At 44.4% G+C, this 27,880-nt stretch overlaps 1 protein-coding gene across 1 annotated transcript; it reads left to right on the plus strand.

The window, feature by feature from the left end:
- The first annotated feature begins 282 nt into the window (after positions 1–282).
- On the plus strand, positions 283–27,263 carry Hcls1 (hematopoietic cell-specific Lyn substrate 1). The gene is made up of 14 exons (XM_034515200.2): positions 283–426; positions 2,665–2,748; positions 3,206–3,279; positions 13,477–13,606; positions 15,364–15,474; positions 18,037–18,091; positions 22,032–22,142; positions 23,624–23,679; positions 24,202–24,271; positions 24,821–25,032; positions 25,510–25,626; positions 26,070–26,277; positions 26,399–26,461; positions 26,657–27,263. Exons 2-14 carry the CDS (start codon positions 2,665–2,667, stop codon positions 26,788–26,790), a joined length of 1,425 nt encoding a protein of 474 aa, XP_034371091.1. The 5' UTR covers positions 283–426; the 3' UTR covers positions 26,791–27,263.
- Positions 27,264–27,880: the final 617 nt, after the last annotated feature.

A 27,880-nucleotide genomic window follows, 5' to 3' on the forward strand; every position in this document is an offset into this window, starting at 1 on the left:
GTAGTCTAGGCTACCCCTGAGTGCTGGGATCACAGATACTTGCTACCACACCCACCTGCCTTTCGGAATTCTTTTACTATCTCAGATGCAACTGTCCTGTGTAGGACACAGAGCAGTCCTGCAGCATTCTTGATGTGTCTTAACTGGTCAGGGATGTGTCTCCACAGTCATTCTTATAACCTTCCCATGACCTGAAAAACTTTGCAAAATGCTAGACACAGAACCACTTAACCCTTTCAAGTACCCAAAGTAGAAGGAACTGACTCAAACTTCAGGAAGTAGCTGTGAGGACAGTGTGGCAGGAAATGACAGAAAACCTGAAAACGGAACTGAAGCAGCTGCTCGGTTACTTGGCCTGAAGTGGCAGCGTCTGGAGGGGGCGCCGGGTGTGGCTGTGAAGAGCCGGAGCTCCAGCATCCAGTAAAGGTGGGTGCTCTGAGCTGTGGGGGTGGGGCGGGGAGCGCAGGGAAGTATGGAAGAACAATCTGCAGAGCACTTAGTCCTTGTTAAGGGAGGTCATTGCTAGAAGGTGTTGAACCTTTGGTGGTCATAAGGACTGCGTGCAGTGGTTGACAGTGAGCATCTGAGGATGAGAACAAGGAAATGGCCTGCATTGGGGTGAATGATTGGTCACACATCTAGGACCCTGGGCCCAGCCAAGTATGCTCTGGGTTCTGTTGGTGATCTATGCAGCCCACTCTAAAGGGCTGGCTGCCCCTGTGTGCTAACCTGAAGGAGACCCATGGAAGATGAGGACAAAGTGTGCCTTTGTATGGCCTAGGCAGGGACACAAATGCACATGGGAAATGTGAGGGGACAGGATTTAACCACCGATGAACACTGGTGCTGAGCCAAATGCTTTTGGGGGCCAAATGCAAAGATGATTGTTCAGATGGAGTAGCTTTCTATGTTTGTGGTAATCCCAGAGTATTACAGGGGGAGTGCAGCTGTGTTAACCCCTTCATCATTTAGGGAACATTGGGGAACAAAATCACAACAATCAGTGATTTGTCCAAGGAAGTTAATATTGGTGGATTGCTTAGTCTAGTCTCTGGCTAAGTAGCATCGATTCTGTGTCACGTCACAGGCAGGGGTCCTACAGGGGTTGTCCTATTACTGCAGTGCCCATGGATCTCTTGACTATGGGTGCCGTAAGTCAGCCCTGTCATCAGGCATTGGATGTGCCCTGCATTCATTGCCTGTCTCCAGCCTTTAAGTTAGCAGCTTTCTCCATTAGTGACCGGCAGTACAAGCATAGTAAGTTATTTTGTTCTTAAAAAACGAACATGAGAGGTTGATGGGAGAGACGGGGGAATAGGACAAGATGAGACCGGAAGACTTCACTGCTTCCTCGTTGCTCATAAATGTATTTGACTTCTCCTTTCCAGTTTCCTTCTGTTGCAGAGTAGCACAAGAGCCAGGACGTGCCAAAGTGAAGCCTTAAGTTTGTGTGTCATAGGTCCTCTTTACCTGTCCTAACCCTTATTACCATATGGGGAAGGCGCAGGTGTTCTTAGTAGCTCACTCTGGCCACGGTAGCTCACCTCTTCTCCAGCTGCTCTGTACCCTATCTTTAATTGACCTGTCTACCTCAGATTTCTTCATGGCTGATCTTCTAGAGATTATTATAAAGTGTGGGCAAGGATGGAGGCTTCCAAGTTGGCAGAGAAAGTGGAGACATAGGGCCTAGATGGGCAGAGCCTTGGGGATGAGTGATTGAAGGTATCTCCTTTGGGAGAGAGTAGTGAGCACCAGGAAGTTCTTCAGTGGTGGTGGAGGCACCTGACAAAAAAGGATGGGCAGAGTCTTCGAGCCAGGGCAGACGGGTGTTGTCCCTTTTTATCTCTCCTTAGAACCCACAGTGTGACTGAACAGTTCTTCCTCACACTCCTTTGGCAAGGCTCAATAAAACACAGGTGCCCACTGGAACAATGATTGACACCCGATCAAGCTAGCATTCTTCAAAGACTTCTGTAACATTTACTTAGTTGGTAAATTTCATATAGTGTTTCAAACAGAGGGAGCTGTTACATGCTAAGTTTGAATACTTGTATCTTTAAACAAAATTGAACAATTAACTAATACAAATAAAGTCTTGACATTTTCTTTGTTAGAAAATTGAGGATTCCCTTCACTTAATGCTTCCCCATGCATCAGCTAGTGTGGGTTGTTCAGCCAGTTGTCCCACTAATGACCCACAGTTGTGCAGTGAGTGACCAGTCAGTCCTACAGTGAATGTGGGGCAGTCTTCCACAGACAGGGTGAACATTTTTTCAATGTAGCTAAGCAGATTATAGACAGGAGAGGACACTGGATTCATTTACGTCCTGACAGCTAGAAAGGAAACCATGGAGAAATCTGAATGAACTGCTACAGCAATCCAGTGGTAGGTGTTGTATGACCACTGGTCACCCCTACAAGCTGTGGACATAGAGAACAATCCCAGCACTTACACAGAGGTTGTCTTGTGTTACCTACGCCTGTACTGACTTCTCTCCGGATGTGGGTGGGCTCAGACCATACTGATTTATTTTAAGATAAATGAGATGAGAAACAATAGAGGGAAACATTCAAATGCTCACGTAGCCAACTTCAGCATTCTTACTATCCTTCCTCTTGATTTTTTTTTCATTCCTGATTATTTCCATCATCTGTTACCCTAAGATGTGGAAGTCTGTAGTGGGACATGATGTATCTGTTTCCGTGGAGACTCAGGGTGATGACTGGGACACAGACCCCGACTTTGTGGTGAGTACAGAAGTAGCTTTGCTTGAACAGTGAAGCAGTCAGGAGCATCTCAGTCACTCTGATTTTTTTAACTGGGCTTAGAGAGAACTATCTGAGATTAAGACGGTCTTAGTGGTGGGATGGAGTGGCAGAACCACTAGCTTTCCTTAATAGGAATGTGTGATAGCTACTGTGGAGCATAGAAGGGGATAGGTGTGGGTCATTTGACAGTGACATTGAAGGACTAGGTCATTCCGTCCTGAAGTTAAGGATCAGTTTAATCTGGGACTCCTCTGGCCTATTAGCCATGATTTGAGATGTCATGGGATACCAAAAGAGAAAAGGATGGGTGATTCAGAGTAAGCAAGGTTATGTCAAGAATCACTGGTTTAATTTTAGTTTTCCTGTGGTTTTGAGATGAGGCTCCCTGCAACAGAGCACATTTCTCGCTGACACTGTTGCATGCTGTCTTTCGTAGAATGACATCTCCGAGAAGGAGCAACGGTGGGGAGCCAAGACCATTGAGGGCTCTGGACGCACAGAGCATATCAAGTAGGTGCCCAAGAACCTGATGGAGAACCTGCAGGCTGGGGGGCCGGAGGGCTACAGAAAGGAAACAGCCATGGCTGTGAATTTCTGTGTTTATTATCTAGAATCTCTGTGTTCCTAGTATTCCTATGTCTTCATGTTTACTTTATCTCTCTCATCATCTACATATTATTATATGTCTTTTATATATAACAGCTCTGAAACTTTGGGGGTGGGGAACAGGGATCATTGTATTAATTATCTCCCTTTAATCAGACATTAGGCAGCAGAGAAGTGGGCATTAATGCTGAAGGTCTATAATGCTATCTGTCTGTCAGTCATATATCTATCTATCATCAATCTATAATCTATAAATTATGCCATTTCATCTAAACTTTTGTAAAAGTTTAGAACATGTGTAGGGTGACTGCCAATGGGCGGAGAAGACTTCAGTGCTGGGTGTGCTTGTACACACCTTTAATTCCAGCACTCAGGAGGCGAAAACAAGCAAATCTCTGTGACTTCAAGGCCAGCCTGGGCTGCATAATGAGAAGGCATCAATAAAATGTACCTTGTGTGGCTCTGTTGCCCATGAAGCTGGGCACTATAGTAAATGTTGCCCATTTACTATAGTGTTATATCCACTATAGTAAACGTTGGAGATATTTCCATAAAAGCTTGTTCCATTTCAGTTTGTTAAAGCCAAAAGCTTTAACAAACTGAAAGAGCAAAAGCTTGGACCCTTCTGGGAATGAGCTAGGTAACCTTGGACAAATCTTTTCTCCTCTCTGGTCTTCAGTTTTCCCATCTACATCAAGTAGCCCTTCAGGTGGCATTTCAGCATAAAGTCAGTAATATTCTTTGGATGGTCCCACTAAGGCACCCTTTGTGGGGAAGAAATCTCTCGGGGGAGGGAGTCCAGCGGCGGGGTCCCACATTCACAGAGACAGCGGGTTCGGGGTTCCAAAGGCTGGGAACCTGGCGGCAGCAGCAGATCAAGCGACACGTGGAGTTTCCCAAAGCTTTTATTGTTCATGGCATGGTGAGTGGGTGTAGATGATGAGCGCTCCCCAGAAAGCCAGGCTCACCTGGCCTTTTATAGGGAGGGGGAAGAGGGGAGGGAATAACTTAATTAGCTACTCCCCTGGCCTTTAGATAACTCATTAATATTTAAATCTCTGGAGGTGGAGAGTTGTTAATCACGCCCTCTACGTGCCTGAAGGGCGCAGGTTAAATGGAGTTACCTTGTCCAAGGCCCAACAACCCTTCACAGTCAAGTGGAAATCACCAAGACCCTGGGAGTGGAGGGGAAATTGGAGAGGAAAGTTCTTGCCAGACTGAGCTGACTCAAACAGGAAAAGGAAGTGACTGTGCTTCTTGGTAGGAGTGATACACCCCCACACACACACCACCACCACCACCACCACCACCACCGCCACCACCGCGGGTGTGTTTCTTTTCAGGTCAGCCTTGAATAAATTTAGTCTGGGGATGGCTTTCTAATTCAGAAACTAGCTTAAGTGATTCTACCGGCTCTCATAATTGTACAGAGAAATGACCCCACAGTTAAGGGCTAGTACCCCCTGTCCTCTCCATGTTTTTCCACACCTGCTTTCTTGACTAGGAAGAGAGCCTTACTACCCTCAAACAGTAATCCTTAAACTCTTTGTGAGAAAGGACAAACGCTTTTGTCTGCTTTTTTTCTATTATCAAATGCGTTACAGATAGATACTTTCATGTAATAAAATATAACTGATTGACAAACAATGAAGTAGAAGAGACAAGCACAATTTTTATTTTATAATCAACAGATACAAGATCACCATGTAAAACAGGTGTTCTTGTTTATAAAGTCAGACTTTTGATTTTTATCTTATTTGATTGTGGAAAAGAAACAGGTCAGCTCCCAGACTGCACTGTGAACAGTTCTGTGAGCAGCATTACACTGGACAAGGCCTTTGGTGTGTCCTGAAGTCTTTAGGTTAGGTCTCACTGAGACCTAACCTAAGCCTAAGCAGCTTAGCAAATCTTTGTGTCCTACAATTTTACACAAAGTGAAAATGAAGAAGTGCAGTGGTCCAGGGACTGGTGCCAGCTCTGCTATGCCAGCACCTGGGGCAGTAAAGAAAATAATTTCACTACTCTGCCAGTGTTTACCCATATGATCAGAGAGAATAGTCCTGGTCCCCCTCACCTCGCTGGGTTACCTTGGAAAGAGCCACTGCTATACCATGATAACAGAAGGTGTCATTATTGAGTTGTGACTTGTATTGCAATCATGCATGTACATTATAGATGATGATGACATTCTGATAGCACAGAAAAGTCAGATATTCATCCTTGATTTTAACAATTTGTCTAAGGATATTGACATAAGATGGACAATAATAATTTTAGTTCAGCTCAGTCTGAATCTATGGGCTGAATACTTAGCCACTATGCCATATCATTTTAAATAAAAATAATTCGTCACCTTCACAATTTTCCTTTTGAAATGGAATGTGAATTCCCATGATCAACTGTCCCCCTTCCTTAAGATCACTCTTCTCTTTAAAGCCTCCAAGTATATTATACTTTCTCTTTAACAAGATGTCATACTCATTGCATAGGCATGGACCTCTTTTGGAGTACAGAAAGCCATCATTCATTTAATACATCCTATTTTTAAAAGTCAGTGTTGTTGATTTGTAGTAGTTATAAACCAATGGTTTGGTGAATTTTGATAATACTACAAGGAACCACCAATACAGTGAGGACATAGAAGAGTTCAGTGACCACTAACAGTCCTGTGTGTCTCTGTAGTCAGTGTCCCTTGCTGAACACACAAACGCAGACTTACTTTCCTCAGTAAATGAATAACAAAGACTGTTCATCTCTTTTGTGTTGATTTCCTTTTATTCAGCATGTTTTTGAACTCTAGCTAGAGTATTGTATATATTGGTCTTTTATTTCTTGTTACTGTCTAAAAGTATCTACTGTGTAGCTATATTTACCATTTGATTTATTCATTGTTCTGTTGCTAGATATCAAAATTTATTACAAACATGTCATGAGGGTTTGAGCACAACTCTCTTCTTTGACATATATTTTTATATTTCCTAAGGTATACTTAGAGATCTAATGCTTATTCATGGAGTCCGTGTGTTTGCCTTTTGAGAAACTACCAATCTAGTTTTCCAAAAGGAAATTTGCCATAGTTCATTTCTACCAGAAATGTATGGGTTCCACTTGCTCTCTGTTCTTGTCAACACTTGTTGTTGGTGGTATTTTGAATGTTAGCCACTCTGTAGGTATGTGGTGATGTTACTTTGTATTTCTTGGGTAAGAAAATTTTATTAAGCATTTTTCTTGTGCCATCCATGTCTCTTCATCTATCGTCTTTCTAAAATGTCTGTTCAAATATTTTTTCACCTTAAAAGTAGTTATCTTTTTATTGGGTTCCCTGTATACTTTGGAAACAGATCTTTTGTAAGATGTGTATTTTATAAATATTTTATCCAAGAGTAGTGATTGCTCTTTTAATTTTCTTTTTTTTAAAGTTAATCAAAGGCTTTATAAGCTTGGTAATGCTCAATAACAAGATGCCCATACAATCAGAAGTATAATCCAATACCAAACCTAGATATATCAACTATTTTTGACTGGTGGAGACACGAGAACAAATGCTTCCATGTTCCCTACCCCCGCCCCTCTTGTCACCTAGCTCCTCCTCTTCTTCTCCTCCTCCTCTCCTTACTCCCCCTTTTCCTCTCCTTACTCCTCCCACCTTAGCTGCTCCTACATATCACCCTTTCTGTTAAAATAAAACTTTTCTCTCAAAATACAATTAAAGCATAACTGTATGAATTTGTATCAGTAAGGTACAAGATAGACCTAATACCCAGCCCATCATTTTGTTGACTAACCAGAACCTCTGTCATCCCTCCTAACTAAAAGGCTTAGTTCTGAACCAGGCTTTTTTTTTTTTCTTGCCTTTAGAATAAATATCAGCTGAAAAACATCCTCTCAAATCTTTTCTCTCAAAGTAAGTAGCCGAGATTGGCTATGAGATTATAAGTCTTCAACCCCATCAGAAATCCAGAATGACTGAGTTAACTGAAATTATGGGAAGCACAAAGCATAGCTTCTAAAACTTAGCCAATTTATAGAGACCACTAAACACCTGGACAGTCCCTGTACTACAGAATGTTGGAGCATCTGATCTTCAGCCTTCTGGCCCAGAATCATCTGACAGACCTAGTGATGCAGAATTATTAAGGGCTGATTACTCTGTCTTGGCAGATATAATCAGTCGACTATTCTGCAAGTGTGTCCTTATCTGGACAGTGATTTGTCTGTAGATGAAAAGAGGCAATTCTTGCCTAGTGGCTAACTCACCACAACTGGAGTAACTCCAAAGATGCCCAATTTCTTTTTAGAATCCAAGACAGGAAGCTGTCAGGAGCAGACAGGTCTCTAATCAAAATGAACATTAATACAGAAATCTTTGTAACGTCAATTCTGTGGACTTCTGACATTTTGAAAACCAACTATTCGTGTAAGGCAATTTGGACTGTTGTCTGTTAAGTCCTCTCAACTATTTCTAAATAAAATATAGAAAATACCCTAACAATAAACTCGGAGCCATGAATTTGCTATATGCCCTTAACTCACAGGCTAACCATCTCAAATCAGTTAGAAAAGTTAAAGGACTGGGTCTAAGCCTTGCATTCCTAAATGTGTTATACAGGCACAGTGCCTATGAGAGTAACAATATTCATCTCACTTTTATATCAATAAGAAGGTCATACCAATGAAAACCTTAAATTTGAAATCAAAGTAAATTTTGTACCATTTAAAAAATTATAACTTTATCTTAATAACAAACATATTTCTACCAATAGGTTATGGCTATGCAATAAATCCTAGCTAATCCTCCCTGTTCCAACAAAACTACTACTTTTCCCTAGAAAGACAGCCCAATACTAACCACCTCAGTCCCCAAGCCCAGGGAATAGGGGAACCGACTCTTCATTAACTTATTTAAGCTGATTATGGGCATTGAGATATTAGAAGAAGGGCTGGGGGAAGAGTAAATTGATAAGCCTCTAATGCTGTGTCTTCACTGTATCCAGCTGAAATTCCAGGACGTCAGAGCTTCGAGCAGGTCTGCTCAGCTTGCTTGATGAGTAGATATACCAAGGCTGTTCTCAAAACAAATTTTAGTATCAAGATAATTTTTTGTTTGAATTCTGGAGTCTAGTCTTCTGGTGGCCTGCCTCTGTTATGTCTAATCCATATAATTCTGGGAGTTTCTATGAGGGTGTGCTCCCACCATCCTCCCATTGCTACCTCCTTGCTCTCACAATTCCCCAATACTAGGGAATCCAAACTTTCAGGCACCAAGGCCGTCCACTTCCTCCAATGCCTGGCAAGGCCACCCTCAACTACCTATACAGGTGGAGCCATGAGTCCCTCCCTTTGTGTTCTCGGGCTGGAGATCTTAAAATGGCTACTCCAGCTTGTTTCTTAGGACCATTTGCTTGAAAAATTGTTTTCCTACCTTTTACTCTAAGGTAGAGTCTGTCTTTGTCACTGAGGTGGGTTTCCTGTATGCAGCAAAATGCTGGGTCCTGTTTATGTATCCAGTCCATTAGCCTATGTCTTTTAATTAGGGAACTGAGTCCATTAATGTTAAGAGATATTAAGGAACAGTTATTGTTGCTTCCCATTATTTTTGTTATTAGAGGTGGAATTATCTTTGTGTGGCTATCTTCTTTTGGATTTGTTGGAAGAGGATTACTTTCTTGCTCTTTCTAGGGTATAATTTCCCTCCTTGTAGTGGAGCTTTCCCACTATTATCCTTTGTAATGCTGGGTTTGTGGAAAGATATTGTGTAAATTTGGTTTTGTCGTGGAATATCTTGGTTTCTCCATCTATAGTAATTGAGAGTTTTGGTGGGTACAGTAGCCTGGGCTGGAATTTGTGTTCTCTTAGGGTCTGTATGACATCTGTCCAGCATCTTCTAGATTTTATAATATCTGGTGAGAAGTCTGGCGTAATTCTGATAGGTCTGCCTTTATATGTTACTTGGCCCTTTTCCCTTACTGCATTTAATATTCTTTCTTTGTTTTGTGCACTTGGTGTTTTGATTATTGTGTGATGGAGGCATTTCTTTTCTGGTCCAGTCTATTTGGCGTTCTGTAGGCTTCTTCTATGTTTATGGGCATCTCACTCTTTAGATTAGGGAAGTTTTCTTCTATAATTTTGTTGAAGATATTTATTGGCCCTTTAAATTGGGCATCTTCACTCTCATCTATACCTATTATTCTTAGGTTTGGTCTCATCATTGTGTCCTGAATTTCCTGGACATTTTGTGTTAAGAACTTTTTGCATTTTGCATTTACTTTGACAGTTGTGTCAATATTTTCTATAGTATCTTCTGCACCTGAGATTCTCTCTTCTATCTCTTGTATTCTGTTGGTGATGCTTGTGTCTAAGACTCCTGATTTCTTTCCTAGGTTTTCTGTCTCCAGGGTAGTCTCTCTTTGAGATTACTTTATTGTTTCTGCTTCTATTTTTAGATCCTGGATGGTTTTGTTCAATTCCTTCACTTGTTTGGTTGTGTTCTCTTGTAATTCTTTAAGGGATTTTTGTGTTTCCTCTTTAAGGGCTTCTACCTGTGTTGTCCTCAAATTCTTTGAGAGTGTTATTTATATCCTTAAGGTCCTCTATCATCATCATTAGAAGTGATTTTAAATCTGAATCTTGCTTTCCTGGTGATAATGGGGAATTCAGGACTTTCTATTGTGGGAGAACTAGGTTCTAATGATGCCAAGTACCCTGGGTTACTGATGCTTATGTTCTTGCCCTTGCCTTTCGCCATCTGTATCTCCTTAGTGCTACCTGCCCTGTCTCTGACTAGAGCCTGTCTTTTCTATTATCTTGGTTGTATCAAAACTGTGTAGGGTGGGTGTTACTACTGGGGTTAGAGCTGGGGCCCAAGATCTGCTCAGTGCTCAGGTGCAGACAGGAAGGAACCAGTGCTCCAGGCCAGGAGTGAATTCCTGGGTCCTAGTGGGTCCCAGTTACTCCCTGTTTGGGGCGGGTGTTGCTGTCTCCTTACCTAAGATTCTGCCCAGGTTAGAGCTCCTGGGAGTCCAGCTTCCTCTGGGAGTCCAGCTTCCTCTGGGTTCTGTGAAATTGGGTGCAGAGCTGCCACCCAGGATCTGCTCATTGCTTGGGCCCAGACTGGAAGCCTCTTTCCATTTTCTAATGCTATTGTTTGAAAGGCACAAGATTTGAATTCTGATGAAATCTAATTTATATAAAAAGATTATTTTATCATTAGTGGGTTTTTGGTTTTATTGTTTTTGTTTGTCTAAGAAAAAATTTACCTCAGAGTTGTGAAGATTATCTCTATCATTTGCCTCAATTTAAAATTTTATTTTTAAATTTTTACATGCAGTATGAGGTTGAGATTAAGGTTTTTTCTTCTCTATAGATACCCAGTTACCAAACACAATCCAAACTCCATCTTTTTCCCACTGACTTAGCAGGTTTCTTTGACCTCCTGTGTGGTTGACTTCTGGACTCTGTTCTGCTTCGTTAAGCAATGTGTTTGCGATGACAACATGCTACCACAGTACAGTGGTTGTCGTAGGTGTGTGCTAAGTCATTGAAATGGAATAGGCCTCCAACCGTGTACTCCTTCAAAAGCTTTTTGTACTATCCCAGGATCCTATAATTTCATGCATTTAGAATAAGCTAGTCAGCTTCTGGAAAAACAAAACAAAACAAAACACATTGCCTGCTGAGAGTTTGCCTGTGAGTCCACTGGAGATATAGGTCATTTAGACAGATAGTAAACATGTTGATAGCATTGAGCTTTCCAATCTAAACACCTGAGGTACTCCTCTACTTATTTAGACCTTCTTTGACTTACGTTTTTTCAGAAGTATTGTTCAGTGTTCAAGTCTTAATTCATATTTTGTTAAATTTATCCTAAAACATTTCATGTTATGTCATGTTACTTTTAACTTCTGCTTTTCAAATGTCTGCAGCTGGCAGATAGAAATGCAATTGAGTTTGATATATAGTGACCTTATATCCTGAAATCTTAGTAGTTTTGGTAGCTTCTTTGTGGATTAGTTAGGCTTCTCCAAACATGCAATTATATTGTTTGCAAATAAAGATTTTATTGTCAGAACTGCTCGGCTTTATGCCTTTATTTCTGTTGTTTCACATCTGAAGCCCTGAAGTTTGCTAGGTTCACTTGCTCTGTCACTACCAGCCATTTGAAAACTCAAAGCAGAGACAGTTAGTGCGTCAAAAGCCTCTTAGGTATGACACTTGCCACCCTGAATGCTTTCCTGTATCCCTTCCATCTGTCTACTGTCTCCATACATGAGATCGTGTATGTCCTCAGAGCTTGGTAAGGCTTCACACTCAAAAGCTGTTTAACTGATATTTATCAGATAAAATGATTATATATTAAGAGCCACTCAGGATGGATTCAGCTATATAACAAAGAAATGTATAAGAAGTTGGATTTTCAGTTGGATGTGGCTACAGATAGCTATAATCCTAGCACTTGAAGGTGCTAGGGTGGGCAGGTCGAGAGTTCAAGGTCATCCTTGGCTACACAGAGAGTGAGAAACTATCCTGGGTAGAAGAGACTGCTTCTCAAAAACAAAACAAAACAAAAACAAAAACCAACCCAAAAAAATCCACAAAAACAAAGTAAAATATTATGTACTTTTTTTGTTTGCAACATTTTTATTCAAAAATGTCAGCTATTGATACATTCCTCAGACTGGCGAGCGCAGGTGATTAGGTGGATTTGCATATTTGAAAATGTTTGTCCCAGGCCCTTCTTTTCTCACTTGAATTCCTCAGTTGGGGCCTCACATAGTCAGCCATTCAGACACAGGCAGCCCTGGGGTTGTTGAGCTGTCACTGGATCTTTGCTTTCCCTGTGGCCCATGGGGTCAGGTGAGGCACGGGAACACAGGGTGCAGCCAGCACTGGGACCCAGTTCATCTGATTCCTCGCCAGCTCTCTAAAATTAACCATGGCTATAGCTGAAAGGCTTTTAAAAAGCCTTCAGTGAGATTATCCCGCTAGGCCAGCAGATGGGTCTAATCTTCCAAGAAAGGAGGAGGTCTCTCCTGTGACATGGCCACTCTGCCTGTAACCAGTTTCTGCTGGGCCTGAGCTAGTGGAGTCCCAAGGACAGCAACAACCCCAGCCCCTTGCTTACAGCAGAAAACTGGGTCTCTAAACTTTAGAATTCTCTCACCTAGATATTTCTATACAGTTCCAGGGGTCCTTGCAATGTTTCCAAATTTATAAGCCCTTGCTGTCATTCATTGGTACAGCTGCCAAGCTGTCACTCATGTCTTCAGGCTACACAGCTGGTGGCTGTCTGCCCTTTCTGGTCTTGCAGCCTCCGAGATAGTAAAGATGAAAATGAGCTTAAAGGAAGCAAGAAGAGTAGGTGTCCTTTGCCCCCTCCAGTGTCATGTGCTCTCAGAGGCAGAATCCCAAACTCAGTGAGGGGGACTTGAAACTGTTCTAACAGATAATGATGAGTGGGTTTTGTTTCTCTTTGTTATTTTCAGAAATTATCAGGCTTAAATTGAAGAATGTTAATGCTTGACAATAAAAATAAACAAACAAACAAACACACACACAAATACTACATTTTTATAAGCATGGGTTTTAATGACTTTCATTATATTACTGAAAGGTAGCATTTCAATTTTCTAAGTTATTTTTCACGTCCTGGGCATGCAGATTGGTTTTGCTGTTATCTGTAATGTTTCAATCACTAGACATTAAGCTTTGACATATTTAAAGTTATTTGGGGGATCAGACTCTTAGAACAGAAATGTGTAAGGTTGAAAGTTATTTGCACATCTTTACTTTTCTTGAGACAGACCGCCTAATTGGTTAAAGGCAGGTTTTCTCAGAGAAAGAACAATAACCTCTCAGTTGTTAGCATATAGGTATCATTTGTCCTCTGACACACCAGGTTATGTTAGTGAGATAACAGACCACAGGATCTTAGCTTCTAGAGAGTATAAATCAGATTACACTGGTTGTAACCAACCTCTTACTCTAAGCCTGTCAACCTGATCTACTTGGGGACTCAGAGCTTGTACAAGAGATTTCCATTCTGAGAACTAGTCTGTTGACGTCCCTGACTAAGAAGAGTCTCAGGAGTGTGGTTACTTGCAGCATCCACCAGCTGAGGAACAAAGTGTCGGAGGAGCATGACATTCTCAAGAAGAGAGAGCTGGAGGCGGGGCCTAAAGCATCCCATGGCTATGGGGGTCGATTTGGAGTGGAAAGAGACCGGATGGACAAGGTGAGTGGGAAGGGAGAGAGCTACTTTAAAGAAAAAAAAAAAAAATGGAAAACAAATTACAGATGCTCTAAAATTTATCCTTAAATATGGTGTCCATGGTATCCATTTGGCCTTTAAAGCAGAATGTCTTTGTGATGTTTGTATCTTTTTTCTCCTCTACTCATTTCAACACCCAAGATAAAGAAAAGAGTCAAATTAGTAGAAAATCTGGCCTGTTTTACCTTCTGATATACTGTGACCCCTTGTGACAATTAGTTTTAATTGTCACAATCTGGAACCACCAGAGAAAGGAGCATCAGTGAAGGATTGTCTAGATCGGGTTGATCTGTGGGCATGTCTGTTGTGGATAGTCTTAATTACTTTAATTGATGTGGGAGGACCCGGCCCACTGTGGGCGGCACCATTCTCTAGACCTATGTTGCATAAATGTATGGAGAGTGAGTTGAACAGTAAGCAAATATGCATGCATTCTTTCTCTGCTCTTGGTTGTGAATTTGACTGGTTCCTTCAAGTCCTTACTTTGATGTCCCCAAGATGAATGACCCTAACATGGAATCATAACCAAATAAAACCTTTCTTCTTTATAGTTTCTTTTGGAACAGTGTTTTAATCATCACAACAAAAACAAAACTAGGCCACACTTAGACTGAGAAAGCAGGGAGCATTAGTGGAGAAGGAAGGAGAGGCTATAGAATCCTCTGTTACCTTTAGATGCTGTGTATTCTGTCTGTATTGCAACATCTCTCATCATTTTCTTTACTGCAGCAGTTCTCAACCTGTGGGTTGCAACCCTTTTGGGGTTCGAATATCAGATATCCTGCGGATCAGATATTTACATTACAATTAATAACTAGCAAAATTACAGTTATGAAGTAGCAACGAAATAATGTTATGGCTGGAGGTCAGCACAACAAGAGAAACTATGTTAAAGGGTCACGTTGTTGGGAACGTTGAGAACCGCTGCTTGACTGTATTATGTGATTATTTGTGTATGCACGGTATATGCATGTGTTGTGCTCGGTGCATGCATATGTGCACGTGTGTGGGGGTGGGTCCTGCTGTGTGTGCACAAGGGGAGGCCACAGCAGGATGTCAAATGCCATCCTCTATGGCTCTCTGCCTCAGTGCCTGGAGACAGGATCTTACACTAGTATGAAGCTCACTATTTCCTCTAGGCTGATAGGGAAGGGAACTCCCAGAATCCACCCATTTCTACCTCCTCCTCATCCTGGTGGTTAAAGGCACATGCAGACAGGCCTAGATTTTTTTTTTTTTTTTGAGTGCTAGAGATTTTAGGTCATTATGTTTTTAGAACAAAGATTCTGACCTCTGAGCCCCTCAGCCCTTTAGTAATATTTTATATACACATTGGAAAGTTCAGAATTCACTTTTACATTTGTCCAACGATACCTGGTTGATGGAGGGAAGACATCAGTTGTGGTATCTAGTCGGTGCCTCTGACATGCCCTAGCTTTGCTCAGTTGTTTTGCTCCACTCTGGACCTGTTTGACTCTCCTCTCCCTTCTCTTCTGACTCTCTCTTCTCTCTCTTCCACCTTCCATTACATCTCTGCAGGTTTCTGAGCAATGGCTCTCTGGTGACATTATCCCCTGTCGTAGGTTCCTTGGTACCACGACCAGAGGCCACACATCTGACAGAGAATGGAATTTCTTGTATCCTGACATCCATTTGCCATCTCTATCTATTCTTTAAGGTCATTCTGATCTTCTGCTCACTCTATTCCTGGTTTCCCTTAGAGTGCCGTGGGCCACGAGTATGTTGCTGATGTGGAGAAACACTCGTCTCAGACTGATGCTGCCAGAGGTTTTGGGGGCAAATATGGAGTTGAGAGGGACCGGGCAGACAAGGTAGGTGGAAGCTTTCTCCCTCTACCATACTCCTTAAATTATGTGGGCCTTACCACCACCACCCAGCCCGAAAGTATAGGCTCATGCTTCTGAGGTGAAAGACAGGACAGCAGAGGCCATCAGTGGCTGGTAATGGCCAGGTCTCATGTCCTCTCTCTCGGTGGGTTTGGTGCTAATGCAGGGGCTGCATGCTGAGCATCAAGTCATCCATTGATGCACCGCAGGCCTCAGGTTGTAGTGCAGCTCTGGCCTAGCGCAGGAGAGGCTCGGGGTTCATCAGCAGAGCATCATTTCGTCACTCATAGGCAAAGATCATGAAACTTGAATAAGAATTCCTTAAGGCATTAGCAGAGAGAAGAGAGACTTTTCAAAATAAGCAAATACACCAGCCAGTTAATTAGGATGGCAATACTTTGAAAAGGTGACGTATAAACAATAATCTATGTAGCTGGAGTGTTGCTAGATGCTCCTGCGTACACAAGGGTAGTTTTCAAAACAAAAACACAGTACTAAGTGAGTACAGGCTGATACAGTGGGAAGAGCAGAGCTGGTGGCTTTTTGATGCTTTAAATTATACCTTATAATATCAGACTCTGAATCCTTCTTCATGGTACAGGCTGGAGTCTCATCTGAGAGGGGAAGGGAGATGGGGAGGGGAAGCAAGAAGAGTAGGAAGGAGAGGGGCAGAGAGATAAAAAAAGAAGAGGTGGGGGAATCGAGGAATGGGGTGGGGACTCTTCACACCTGGATAAGAAGTGGTGGTGGTGACGGTGATGATTGCCAGCAGTTATTAATTAGGTAGGACTGAACCTAAGCTGCTAAGTGCTAGGATGGTAATTGTTTGGAGAAAATATAGCCAAAACAAAATCAAGAAAATTCAAAATATGCTGCAAAAGCAAGAAAAAAACCACAGAAACCATGTTTAAAGTCAATAAAGTCATGTGGTGCCTGTAAGGTTCTATAAACGAGAGAGCATTTCCTGCTAAGTCTTGGCTCCTCCCGGTCCTCTTTGCCCAACCCCGTATTGTTAAATGTTACTTTACAAGCACAAATTGTATCACCTAAGCAACCCATGTGTCTTGTAAATCAAGACTCAAGGCTGGGGAGGTAGCTCTGTTGGAGGCATGCTAGCCTGGGGTCCATCAAGTAAAGAATCACAGGATGAGAACTGAAGCAGTCGATGCACTCGTGAGATTCACTGAAGAAGAGATAGCACACGGCACGGCACGCAAAGCCAGAACATGAACAGGCATGCGTCTGGGGAGACAGCAGCATCTGCTCCCAGAGTCTGGGTTTATAGACTTGTTAACAGGCTGTGGAGCAAAGTGTGTCTCCATTCCTCCTTCTAGAATTGACCTGGGCAGGATGCAGTTAGTGGTTGTGTCATTTTAAGTAACAACAGGGATCTGACTGTGTGAGACCCTGGTGGCGACCTTTGAAATTGCAGAGAAGAAAACCCACAGACTCCACAGGCCTCATTTTCAGTAGCCTACAGAGTCATGAAAACTGGGAGAAGTAGCCTCCTGGCATGGAATTTGCCCAGCCAAACCTACCTGGTGGGTTATCTGTGGGCACAAGGGCATGAGGAGGAAGTTGGCCCACTGGCTAGGAGTAGCCCAGTGGCCTGCAATGGGGTGGGGAGAGGAAGAGCAATAAGGGGATTTCTTCTGGTGTGGAGTCCTGGAGTAAGATGTTTTGGATCTAAAGTGGCAACACTCAGGGATTAGCCTGATCTCCTCCAGGACCTCTCTTCCTGCTATCTACTTATCTAAGAATGAACTATCTTCTGTCTTCCCTCAAGTTCAAAGTCATCCTTGGCTACAGAGAGAGTGTGAGGTCAGCCTCAGATATAGGGGAGCCAGAGAAAAGAGGAGAGGGAGGGAAAAGAGAGGGAGGCAGGGAAGGGGAGGGAGGGGGAGAAGAGAGAGAGAGAGAGAGAGAGAGAGAGAGATATTAGTTAGTTCTGAAGATGTGAGACTGACCCTTATTTAGAAACCCATAGTTACTGAGCAAATGGGGACACCGCTCCCAGGATATGTTAGGTCTTGGAACCAACAAAATCAGTGTCTTAGAGCCTGGTGAGACCATGCTGAGACCAGTACAGTTCAGTGGGGGTGAGATGAGGAGCCCAGATGCACACGTAGCTTTTAGCTTTTAGTTACAAGGTTGTGAGGCACACTTTAGGAAAAAAAAGTGCCGATACTTTGTGTAACTCAGTGCAGATACTATAGCTACCTTGTTCTGTTTATTTGCTGTATTCTTCCAAATGAGGAGAGATCATGTTCCTCAATTTACTGGTGTGGTGGGTAAGATACATTTAATATTATGTAATAGAGACCACTGCTGAGTGGTGTTAAGGAACACTCACAAAGCTAAACAACTACAAATGGTCTAGTAGTGTCCAGAGCCTGTACTGACTGCTTTGGAACACTGTTTCTATTTTAAGCCTGCGAGCCTAGCTGGGGGTCCCTAAAACTGCCTCTGGGACCAAGAAGAAAGTAAAGGTAAATCAGAGAGGGAGAAAACAGAGCTGTGGCTAATTGTTTCTTTCCTGTCCCTCAGTCAGCGGTGGGCTTTGACTACAAAGGAGAAGTGGAAAAGCATGCATCTCAGAAAGGCAAGTGCCCAGAGCCCTGGCCACAGCGGCTGGCCAGCCTCCCTGCTCACATCTACCTGCCTGCAGCTTGTTATAGCTCCCTGCCTCCGGCTCGCCACTGGTTAGGCTCCTTTTCAGTTCCAATTATGGGCGGGCTTCTCTCTCAAATTCATTCTATGAGCTTGACTGAGTCTGTCTAATTCTTTCTTTTCCTGGTTGAAGGATAGAAGATATAATATTTATTTTTTTGTTCTAGAATTTATTATCTTTAAAACACACAGCTTTGACTTAAGTTTAAAATTAATCACTATGTCTTTGTGAATAATATAGAAACAAAATTTTAACTATATTCTTTCTATCATCTATATTATTGTTGTCCAGTATATTGTTTGTATCTTAGTTTTAAACCTGATAAATAATACAATGGCTAGGGCCGCTGGGGAGGCAGGATGTGCAGGGGCTGGGCAGGAGTCGGGCTATGTGAAGCCATGGGGACACTGCTCTGGAGGTGGCGGAGCGCAGTCTGAGGTCCTGAGGGGCAGCCAGAGCTGGCTCCAGGGTCGGCCAGGGACCGTCTGCTTTTCAGGCTCTTGGGTACCCAGGTACTACCGGAAGCTACAGACGAATTGAGAATGAAGTGGCCCCCACCCCCCACCCCCGAAGGCTGAACTGGGTGGCCTCCGAGGGGAGAAAGGGAGAGAAGCTCTGGCAGGGTCCCGCGGGGATGAGAGTTTTTGTCTTGGTCAGCTGGCTTGGTTTAGCTTGGCTTGGTCGCAGTGGGCAGCAGGCTTGATTTGGTGGTCTCTGTAGCTGGGAACGCAGAGAAGTCTTCTGCAGATTAGACAGTGACTCTGTAGGCAAAGGCCTTCTCCATTGTTCCCCACAGCGGATCCCCGATGAACAGAAACAGTCCATGGTCTTAAGGCTTTTATTGTCATGGTGGAAAGTAGATGAGAACTGTACCCCAGTTTCTCAGGGCAGGCCTGAGGTTAAATATCTTTTGCAGGGAGGAGGATCTGGGAAGGAAAACTTAATTGGCTAAGCCCTTCTGGCCTTTAGGTGGTACCTCATTAAACTAGAGATCTGTCTTGAGGCTGTGTGGCCCGTCCTCTACCTGTGGAGGGGCTGAGGGCATTGCCCTTACATGGCTGAAGGACACAAATCTATGGAGGGCTGTGGCTTCCTGCAGGAACCTGGAGTCTGGGGGCATCCTTGGGAGTCTGCCATCCCTTAGTGTCACCTGGGGTCCCTCTGGATCACCTGAGATCACCAGGGTTTCCAGCCTATGCTCTACCAGAAACCAGGCTGCATTTCAAGGTCCTCCATAGTGGTACAGGGCATGGTGGCACATGTCTTTACTCGTAGCAGCTGGGAGGGAGAGGCGGGTGAATCAAGGCCAGCCATATATGTTATATATGGAGACATATATAACAAAGATTATGTATATATACTAAAACCAATGAATGTTTAAGTTTATTATATATATACTAAAACCAATGAATGTCTAAATTTATTATATATATAACCAATGAATGCTTAAATTGGGTAACAATGGCCAACTTCTTAGCTGTTCTTCACATTTTATCATTTCTTTCTGCTGTTTCTATTTTCTTCTTGCTGAAATGTTTCCGGATCATTATTTTAGAGACTGTGAAAGAACTCCTGCACCACCCCTCAGCCCCAGCCCATGAGCTATGTGGTTTCATCATGCTTTGCCTTTCATTAGTTTGAAAATATTATTTCATCATTTGGGGTCTCTCGTGTCAGTCTAATAATCATTCTTTATAGGTAATATATCTTTCTTTAACAAAAAAAAAAAGTTAAGCCAGACCTGATGGCACTGGTCTTTAATCTTGGCTGCTTGGAAGACTGAGGCAAGAAAATTCAAGTTCAAGGCTAGGCTGCGCTACACAATGGGTTTAAGGCCAGCATGGACAAGTTAGAGAGTCTTGTCCTCAAAATTAAAGGGGGTAGGGAGTGTAGGTCAGTCACAGAGCATTTAGGTGGCCTTGACCCACCTGCCTCTGCCTTCTGAGTGCTGGGATCAGAGGTGTGCACTACCACTGCCCAGCCCACATTTTTTAAAAAGCTCTAACTTGGCGTGTCTAATTTTACCAATGGTTTATCTGTTCTAAAAATATATGAGATTTTGACTCTATTATTTTCTTAATGTATTTATACTTAATGTAGCCTTCTTTTCTTCCTTCCTTCCTTCCTTCCTTCCTTCCTTCCTTCCTTCCTTCCTTTCTTCCTCCTCCTCCTCCTCCTCCTCCTCCTCTTCTCCTCCTCCTCCTCCTCCTCCTCCTCCTCCTCCTCCTCCTCCTTCTTCTTCTTCTTCTTCTTCTTCGACAGTTGATTTTGGCTCTCTTTCTAATACAGATAAATCACACATTTTCCCCCACAATACAACTTAATGCTGCACTCAACCAATTCTATGTATATTTCAAATTTAATTAAGTATAAAACATTTTCTAATTATCCTGGTGAATTTATATATATATATATATATATATATATATATATATATATATATATGTGTGTGTGTGTGTGTGTGTGTGTGTGTATATATGTGTGTGTGTGTGTGTGTGTTTGTGTGTGTGTCCCATGTACATAGAGTCAAAGAATATCTTGTATAATTTGGGATACAGTGTTCTTAAGAGTCAGGTTTAGTGACAAAGGTATTTAGATTTTATATGACTAAATTGATGATTCTTTTGTTTAATGGGTTTAATTTTTCAATACTGGCAGTATGTTTTTCTATTTGTCTTACTGTTTCTACTGGGCTTTGCTTCATGAGTTTTGGTGCTGTTAATAGACTTGATGCCAGTGCAGTTATTCCTGGTGGATGGGGGCTTTTCCTCATGGCACTTCTTGATGTGCCCTTTGCCATTCAGGATACTGTCTCGTGAAGTCTACTTCATGTGGTGTTCATGTTACCTTCTGTAGGGTGTTCTTCCCACATAGATATTTTCCTTGTGCATGACCATCCAAGCATGTACTTGCTCATGCGTGTAGAAGCCAAAGGTCAGTGTTGGGTGCTCTCTTGATTGTTGTCCAACTTAACTCTTGAGACTGGGTCTCTCCCTAAACCTGGAGATCGCATATGTGACAAGACCAGCCCTCGGGCATTCCATCCCTGCCCTCCAGCTTTAGGATCTTGGGCACACACCATCACATTTAGTTTTGTAGCCAGTGCTTCGGATCCAAACCCAGGTCCTCATATTTGCATCGGCCGTGGGTGTGTGTTCTGAGATTAGTATTTGTTAATGTATTAGCTTAGAATTCCTGAGTCCTTTAACTATGAAACTTTAATTATGAAAACATAATTACATTCCACAATTGAATACAGGACTAGAATTCCAGCAATTACTCGTAAAATGTCCCCTTGTCAAATACTGGACAGGCTCCAAGACCCCTTGACATTTCCTGTACCTCATTTTCAGTTCCTATACCCCCTCCTTCCCAGTCCTGTATAGATTTTACAACCGCAGACCCTAGGTCCTAATCCCTAGTCATTACATTTTGACCTTAAAGCGCTTAGGGTTTCTGTGACTGGCTGCTCACATTCACCGCCACACATACACAGCTCTGACTCTCCTGTTTCTTCCTGGAGCCAGGATTATTTCCTCTCCCTTCCCCTCCCCTTCTCCCCTTCTTGTTCCTGTTCCTTCCCCACCTTCTCTTCTTCCTCTTCCTCCTTTCTTGTGGACTCCTTGCCTGCTCTTTGTCGTGGAGATGTCCTCTCATGCTCTCTCTGTGTAGCTGTGCCTTGAAGGGAAGAAAATATGGAGATGTGCATCTCATCTTGGGATGTACCTGCTGAATTAGCTCACCTCTATGTTAAAGTAGCTCACCTCTATCCGAGCCTGACGTACTGCGGCACTCCTTCCCTCAGACTTCTCTCTCTAGCATTTTCCAGTGGGCCGACGCTGGCCTCTCCAGCCTTCCCTGTCTATTGCAGATTACTCTCATGGCTTTGGTGGCCGCTACGGGGTAGAGAAGGATAAACGAGACAAAGCAGCTCTGGGATACGACTACAAGGGAGAGACGGAGAAGCACGAGTCTCAGCGAGGTAAGTCAGATTGAGGGGTTACTAGGTAGCACAGGCCCCTCTTTCCTTCTGTTTTGGAAGCTGACCCAAGGTCCCAGAATACAGAGGCAGATGAGCAGAAGAGGAGCGTGAGGGAGGTCAACACCGATGGAATGGAAGGGTTGGGTGTAGGGCAGAGAAGAGCAAGAAGGAAGGAGTGTAACCAGACTGAGTGATGGGCCGAGGTGGTGGCTTGGTCAGTCTCACAGGCCAGTCAGCCTCAGGGAGGACCGAGAACTTTCTTCTGGGACTCAGCAGGAATGGTTGAATGGCTTATTTTCTTGTATTTTGCCTTGGCAGCCAGTACTCTTGTGTTTGGTTCTTTTCACTCCTCTTTCTTTTCTCCTCCGACCCTTTTTATTTTTTCCCCATCATCTCTCTCTCTTTCTCTCCTCTCTTCTCTCTTCTCTCTTCTCTCTTCTCTCTTCTCTCTTCTCTCTTCTCTCTCTCTCTCTCTCTCTCTCTCTCTCTCTCTCTCTCCCCTCTGACATTTCTTCCTCTTTCTCTGCCACCTTCCCTATTTTTATCTCCTAATCCTTGCTGCTCCCTCCCCACCAATTCCCAGCATTCTAATCTCCTGATATCATTCTTGCAGGGAATGACTAGCTCTCGAGTGGGCTTGGGTGTAAGTTCTGTTGGGCTGAGTTGTGGGTCCCGCATGTCTTCTACTCTGGGCTCTGGGCGGCTCAGGGAGACACGCCTCTAGAGAGAAGCAGAGGCGTGTGCTGCACCAGGCCGGTGCTGTGGGGGCCTGCCTAGGTGTTGGGGAGAACTCAGTCTGAAGGTTCTGGCGGGGGGTGGGGGGGTCTCAAGTGGACCCAGAGGCAGATGTCTCCATTCGGGGCTCCCAGACGCAGCTGACAGAGACTGTGGGAGTAATGGTGGAACCGTCTCACATGCCGAGAGAAGTGAGGGGGAGAGAGAGGGAAGCTCCCTTTCTTGAAGAGGCGGTCCTCTACTGCGGAACTCCATGGCAGGCCCCAAAAGACATGAGGGGAGTCCATGGTTCCAAATGTCTTATCTTTATTTTCATAGCGGATGGTAGTTGAATCTGGATGCACCCCTCCCCTCTATCTAGGTCAGGGCGGACCTGACTTAAACAGGGAGGGAGGAGGGTCTGGGGAAAAATCCGTAATTGGCTATATGCCCTCTGGCCTTTAGGTATCTCATTAATATGGAAATCTCTCAAGGCCCTGAAACCTGTAGTCATGCCCTCTACCTGTGGAGGGTGACTCAAACCTCTCTTAGGGAGAAGCTGTATCGCCCTATGTGACTGAAAGGAGTGGGTCAATAGAGATCTTCACCATGTGTCAGGAGCCTGGATTCTGGGAGCGCAGTGAAATAGATGCCCGTCCCTCATGGGCATGGACACTTGTTGGGTCTCCAGGCTATTTCTAACAGCACTTTACCAAAACCCAAGCTATCCTTTCATGGCCCCACACTCAGATTTTTCTTTCTCATAGATTATGCCAAGGGCTTTGGTGGCCAATATGGAATCCAGAAAGACCGAGTGGATAAGGTAAACACAGGACACGATGGTTTTAAGGATGGCTCTATGGTAAAGTGGGTACAAGGGAAGAGAGAAGCCAGAAGCAAAATGGAACTCTTGGACCTGGGTCCTGAGCCTGGCGTGCTGGGCTTCAATGCCTAAAGAGCATGAATTCCACACCCCGAGGGAGGGTGGCTGAGAGGAATGGGAAATCAGACATGACGTTTCAGGCTTTTCTTAATCCCATCTTAAGTCTCTTCCCGCTCCACACCACTGTCTTGTATGCCCACCAGTTTCTCTTTCTGCATAAGCAAGGACCTTGTTTCATTCTAGGTAACTGGGCTCAGAAACATGAGATTCAGAGTAGAACTGAGCCCACCAATAGAGTTCTTTACTCTTCTCTCTTCCAAGAGACAATATGGGAGACCCCAGTCCAACTGTTGCTTGCCACATGGCTACAGGTGCCTTGAAGGGTGGCCCTAGGCACCAGTACTGTCTTATGGATCACTATCCTCTTGTTTCTTCACACTATGAACACTGTTGTGCTTACAGAGCGCTGTTGGCTTCAATGAAATGGAGGCCCCAACCACGGCATATAAGAAGACAACACCCATAGAAGCTGGTTAGTTTCCATGGTTCCCTTCTCTGTGCCCTTCAGTCTCCTTTCTCCCCTGGCTTCCTCTCCTCCCAGACTATCCCCTGTATGTCCTTAACTACTGAGATTGGCCAAGGAAGATGAGCTTCCTGCTCTCACCATTCCAGATTCTGTCTCCTAGAAGTCAGACCAACTGGATAGCAAGGGGGCTGGCATTAGAGAAAAAAACAAACCGAGAGTCAGAGACACACCGGGAAGAGAGTAGAACTACCTTGGAAAGACAGAATAGACAGACCCTTGAGACGGGGCTTAGGATAGTGTTTGGTAGAGGCCCATGGATAAAGAAAGATTCTGGTTCAAGGACTCATAACTTTGAAAGGACAAATGGTCCTTTGTCACATGGAATCTGGGCTTTAGTGCCCTAGGATCCCCAGGCCTTATTGTTCTCTCACTACCTCTGTACCTTCCCCTCCTCATGTTCCCTCCTCCTGCATAGCTAACAGAGTGCAAGTACCATCCCCTCTCTCTCCACTCACGATCCAGGACACCCTTGATTTTTCTCGTCTCTGTCTGCAGCTTCCAGTGGCGCCCGTGGGCTGAAGGCAAAATTTGAGTCCATGGCTGAGGAGAAGAGGAAGCGAGAGGAAGAAGAGAAGGCGCAGCAGATGGCCAGGCAGCAACAGGAGCGAAAGGCTATTGTAAAGATGAACCGCGAAGCTCAGCAGCCATCCATGCCTGTGGAAGAGCCGGCGGCGCCAGCCCAGTTGCCCAAGAAGTTCTCCTCAGAGGTAAGTGCCTGGTTATTGAAGGTCCAAGGTCTCTTTTTCAGACTGATATCTCAGGGGCCCAGGTGATAGGCACAGATAGATAGGTAGGTAGGTAGATAGATAGATAGATAGATAGATAGATAGACAGACAGACAGATAAAGGCAAATGTCTTTCTTATTGAACAAAGTCTGTTATACTTGTCTTTGCAAAGACTCAGTATGTGTAATTGGCCCCATGTAGCAGAAAGTCAAGAAAAAACAACAAAGTCACCAAGATTTATAGACTCTACCTGTTAGAGTTTAAGATGACAGGTTGCAGCTGCAACACATAGTCTTTGCTGCACCAACCAAAGATAAAAGCACCATCACCTTCAATGTGGGACCCATCTTGAGGGTTGTGTTGTACTGAATTAGCAGAATGGAAGGGTGGTTCTTGGAAAGTGTAAGAGAGAACATGGCAGATAGATGCGCTTAGTGTGGCGATGTCTCCTTCTTCAGGTCTGGCCTCCAGCAGAGAGTCACCTACCGTCAGAGTCTGAGCCGGTGAGAAGCAGAAGGGAACAACCTGTGCCCTCTCTGCCCACGAGGCAGTCTCCACTACAGAATCCCCTGGAGGTAAGCAGAGCCCAAGAGATTCTCTGTTCCTGCCTCATCTTCTCTCCTCTTAGGAAGGAGAGCTGTCTAGGGGTAGCCAACCATCCTGCTTTGCATGGTCTGGTTTTAGCACTAGAGTCCAGCACTCTGGAATCTCCCCTGTCCTTGACAAACTTGGGCAGCTGGTTCTCCCAACAGTGTCCTTTTGGTTTGATGTTGTGGTTTTCCAAACACTCCGCCTTGTTTTTCATATGCACCCCTCCCTACCCTCACACCTGGAGCTTCCCTCCTGTGGTTTCTGGGTGGGTGCTTTGAGAGGACAAGTATTTTAGGAGACTGGGAAATGAAGAACAGACTACTCCCTAGGAAAAGCTTCTAAACAGCAGGGAAGAGGCTGCTAGTAAGGGTGTTAACATCCTCATTAAACCATCTTGAATCCTCCTGGTCCACCTGTCTCTCCTCAGGACAATGAGGAGCCCCCAGCCCTGCCCCCTAGGACCCCAGAAGGCCTCCAGGTGGTGGAAGAGCCAGTGTATGAAGCAGCACCCGAGCCTGAGCCTGAGCCTGACTATGAGGATGTTGGGGAGCTAGACCAGCATGAGGAGGATGCAGAGGGAGACTATGAGGATGTCCTGGAGCCTGAGGACACCCCTTCTCTGTCCTACCAGGCTGGTGAGTGGGATGAATGGGGAGGGAAAAGCACCCCAAATTTGGGGCAGCAAAGGAGGAGGAGGAATCTCCTCTCTGTCTGTTTATTTTCCCCACATTGATGCTTACATTTGTTACTATTCAGGACCCTCAGCCAGGGCTGGTGGTGCAGGAATCTCTGCTGTAGCTCTGTATGATTACCAAGGAGGTAAGTTTGAAGCCGCCTGAAGGGCCTGGTATACCTGGTGGCCCATGATATCAAGGCGAAGGGGTGGGTTCTGAGGGTCAAGAAAGGGCTCAGAAAACCTGGCCTGTTTCCTTCCCCGAGGCCTAGAATGGGCACAGAGAGGCACAGAGGAATTCCTGTCTGACCATCCTAACATCTCTTCAACTTCCTCCCCAGAGGGAAGTGATGAGCTTTCCTTTGATCCAGATGACGTCATCACTGACATTGAGATGGTGGACGAAGGCTGGTGGCGGGGCCAATGCCATGGCCACTTTGGACTCTTTCCTGCAAACTATGTCAAGCTCCTCTAGTGACCAGCCCATTGTCTTTTAACTCCCTGTGTTCGAAGCTGCTCTGCCTCCCTCTTCCCTCTCCATGGTACTGCTGCAAGGACCTAACTGTATGTCGTGGGAAGCCTGAAGTTCTAGCAGTCTGTCTCCTGCCCCTTTAAGAGTTTTAGGTAGAACCGCTAGAGGCAGGTGTGGGGGTGGGGGTAGAGGGTAGGTATCCTTCTGTCCCTCTGTGTCCACTCTTCCCTGGAGTAGCTCATGAAATCATCTTGTAGCCCTGCCTCCTCCAACCACACCCCAACTCTTCTGTCCTCTCTCTAGAGTGCTGGGATTCCCTCACCCCCACTCTGGGTGCCAGCCTAGAGGGGAGGCTCTCACTGGGCTGCCTGATTCGCCCTGTTGTGCTTTTGCTCAGTTTTCTTCCCTTAGCAGTCACATTGGAAATGCCCTTCTGTTTAGTCCTAAAACTGAAAATAAAGCAAGACCGTGGCTTAGCTTTGTACTGGGTTAGTGGTGCTTTGAGCTCAGGGCTCTCTGGCCCTGACTCTCCATCCTTCTCCCACTCGTACCCAGAAAATTCCCTGTAGTCTGGCTTATCACTGCCCAACCCCTGTGCCATGGCTGTTGGGAGCTGGGCCCTTTTATTTGGCTGTACCTTAACCCCAATCCTAAACAGACAAACTTGTTGCCTTAGGTTGGGGAGGAAAGGGTTTATTTCAGCCTACTGTTAGGTCACACTCCATCACTGAGGGAAGCCAGGGCAGGGATTCAGAACAAGAACCTAGAGGCAGAAACTGAAGCAGAAGCCAGGGAGGAGTGCTGGTTACTGGCTTGCTCCCTGTTGCTCACCTTCTTTCTCATATACCCAGAACCGCCTACCCAGGGATGGTTACCACCCACAGTGCACAGGCCTCCCCCCACATCCACTAATTTTTTTAAAAGGCCCTACAGAATTGCCTACAGGACATTTTATGGAGGCATTTTCTCAACTAAGTAAGATTCCTTCTTCCCAGATATGTCTAGGTTTGTGTCAAGTTGACAAAACCAACCAACCAGCAATACTAGTGAATGGCAGCAATGTGGAATAACAGGGTCAGGTGCGCCAGGTGCC

Source organism: Arvicanthis niloticus, chromosome 12 (genome assembly GCF_011762505.2).
Source record: "Arvicanthis niloticus isolate mArvNil1 chromosome 12, mArvNil1.pat.X, whole genome shotgun sequence".
Classification (NCBI taxonomy): Eukaryota; Metazoa; Chordata; class Mammalia; order Rodentia; family Muridae; genus Arvicanthis; species Arvicanthis niloticus.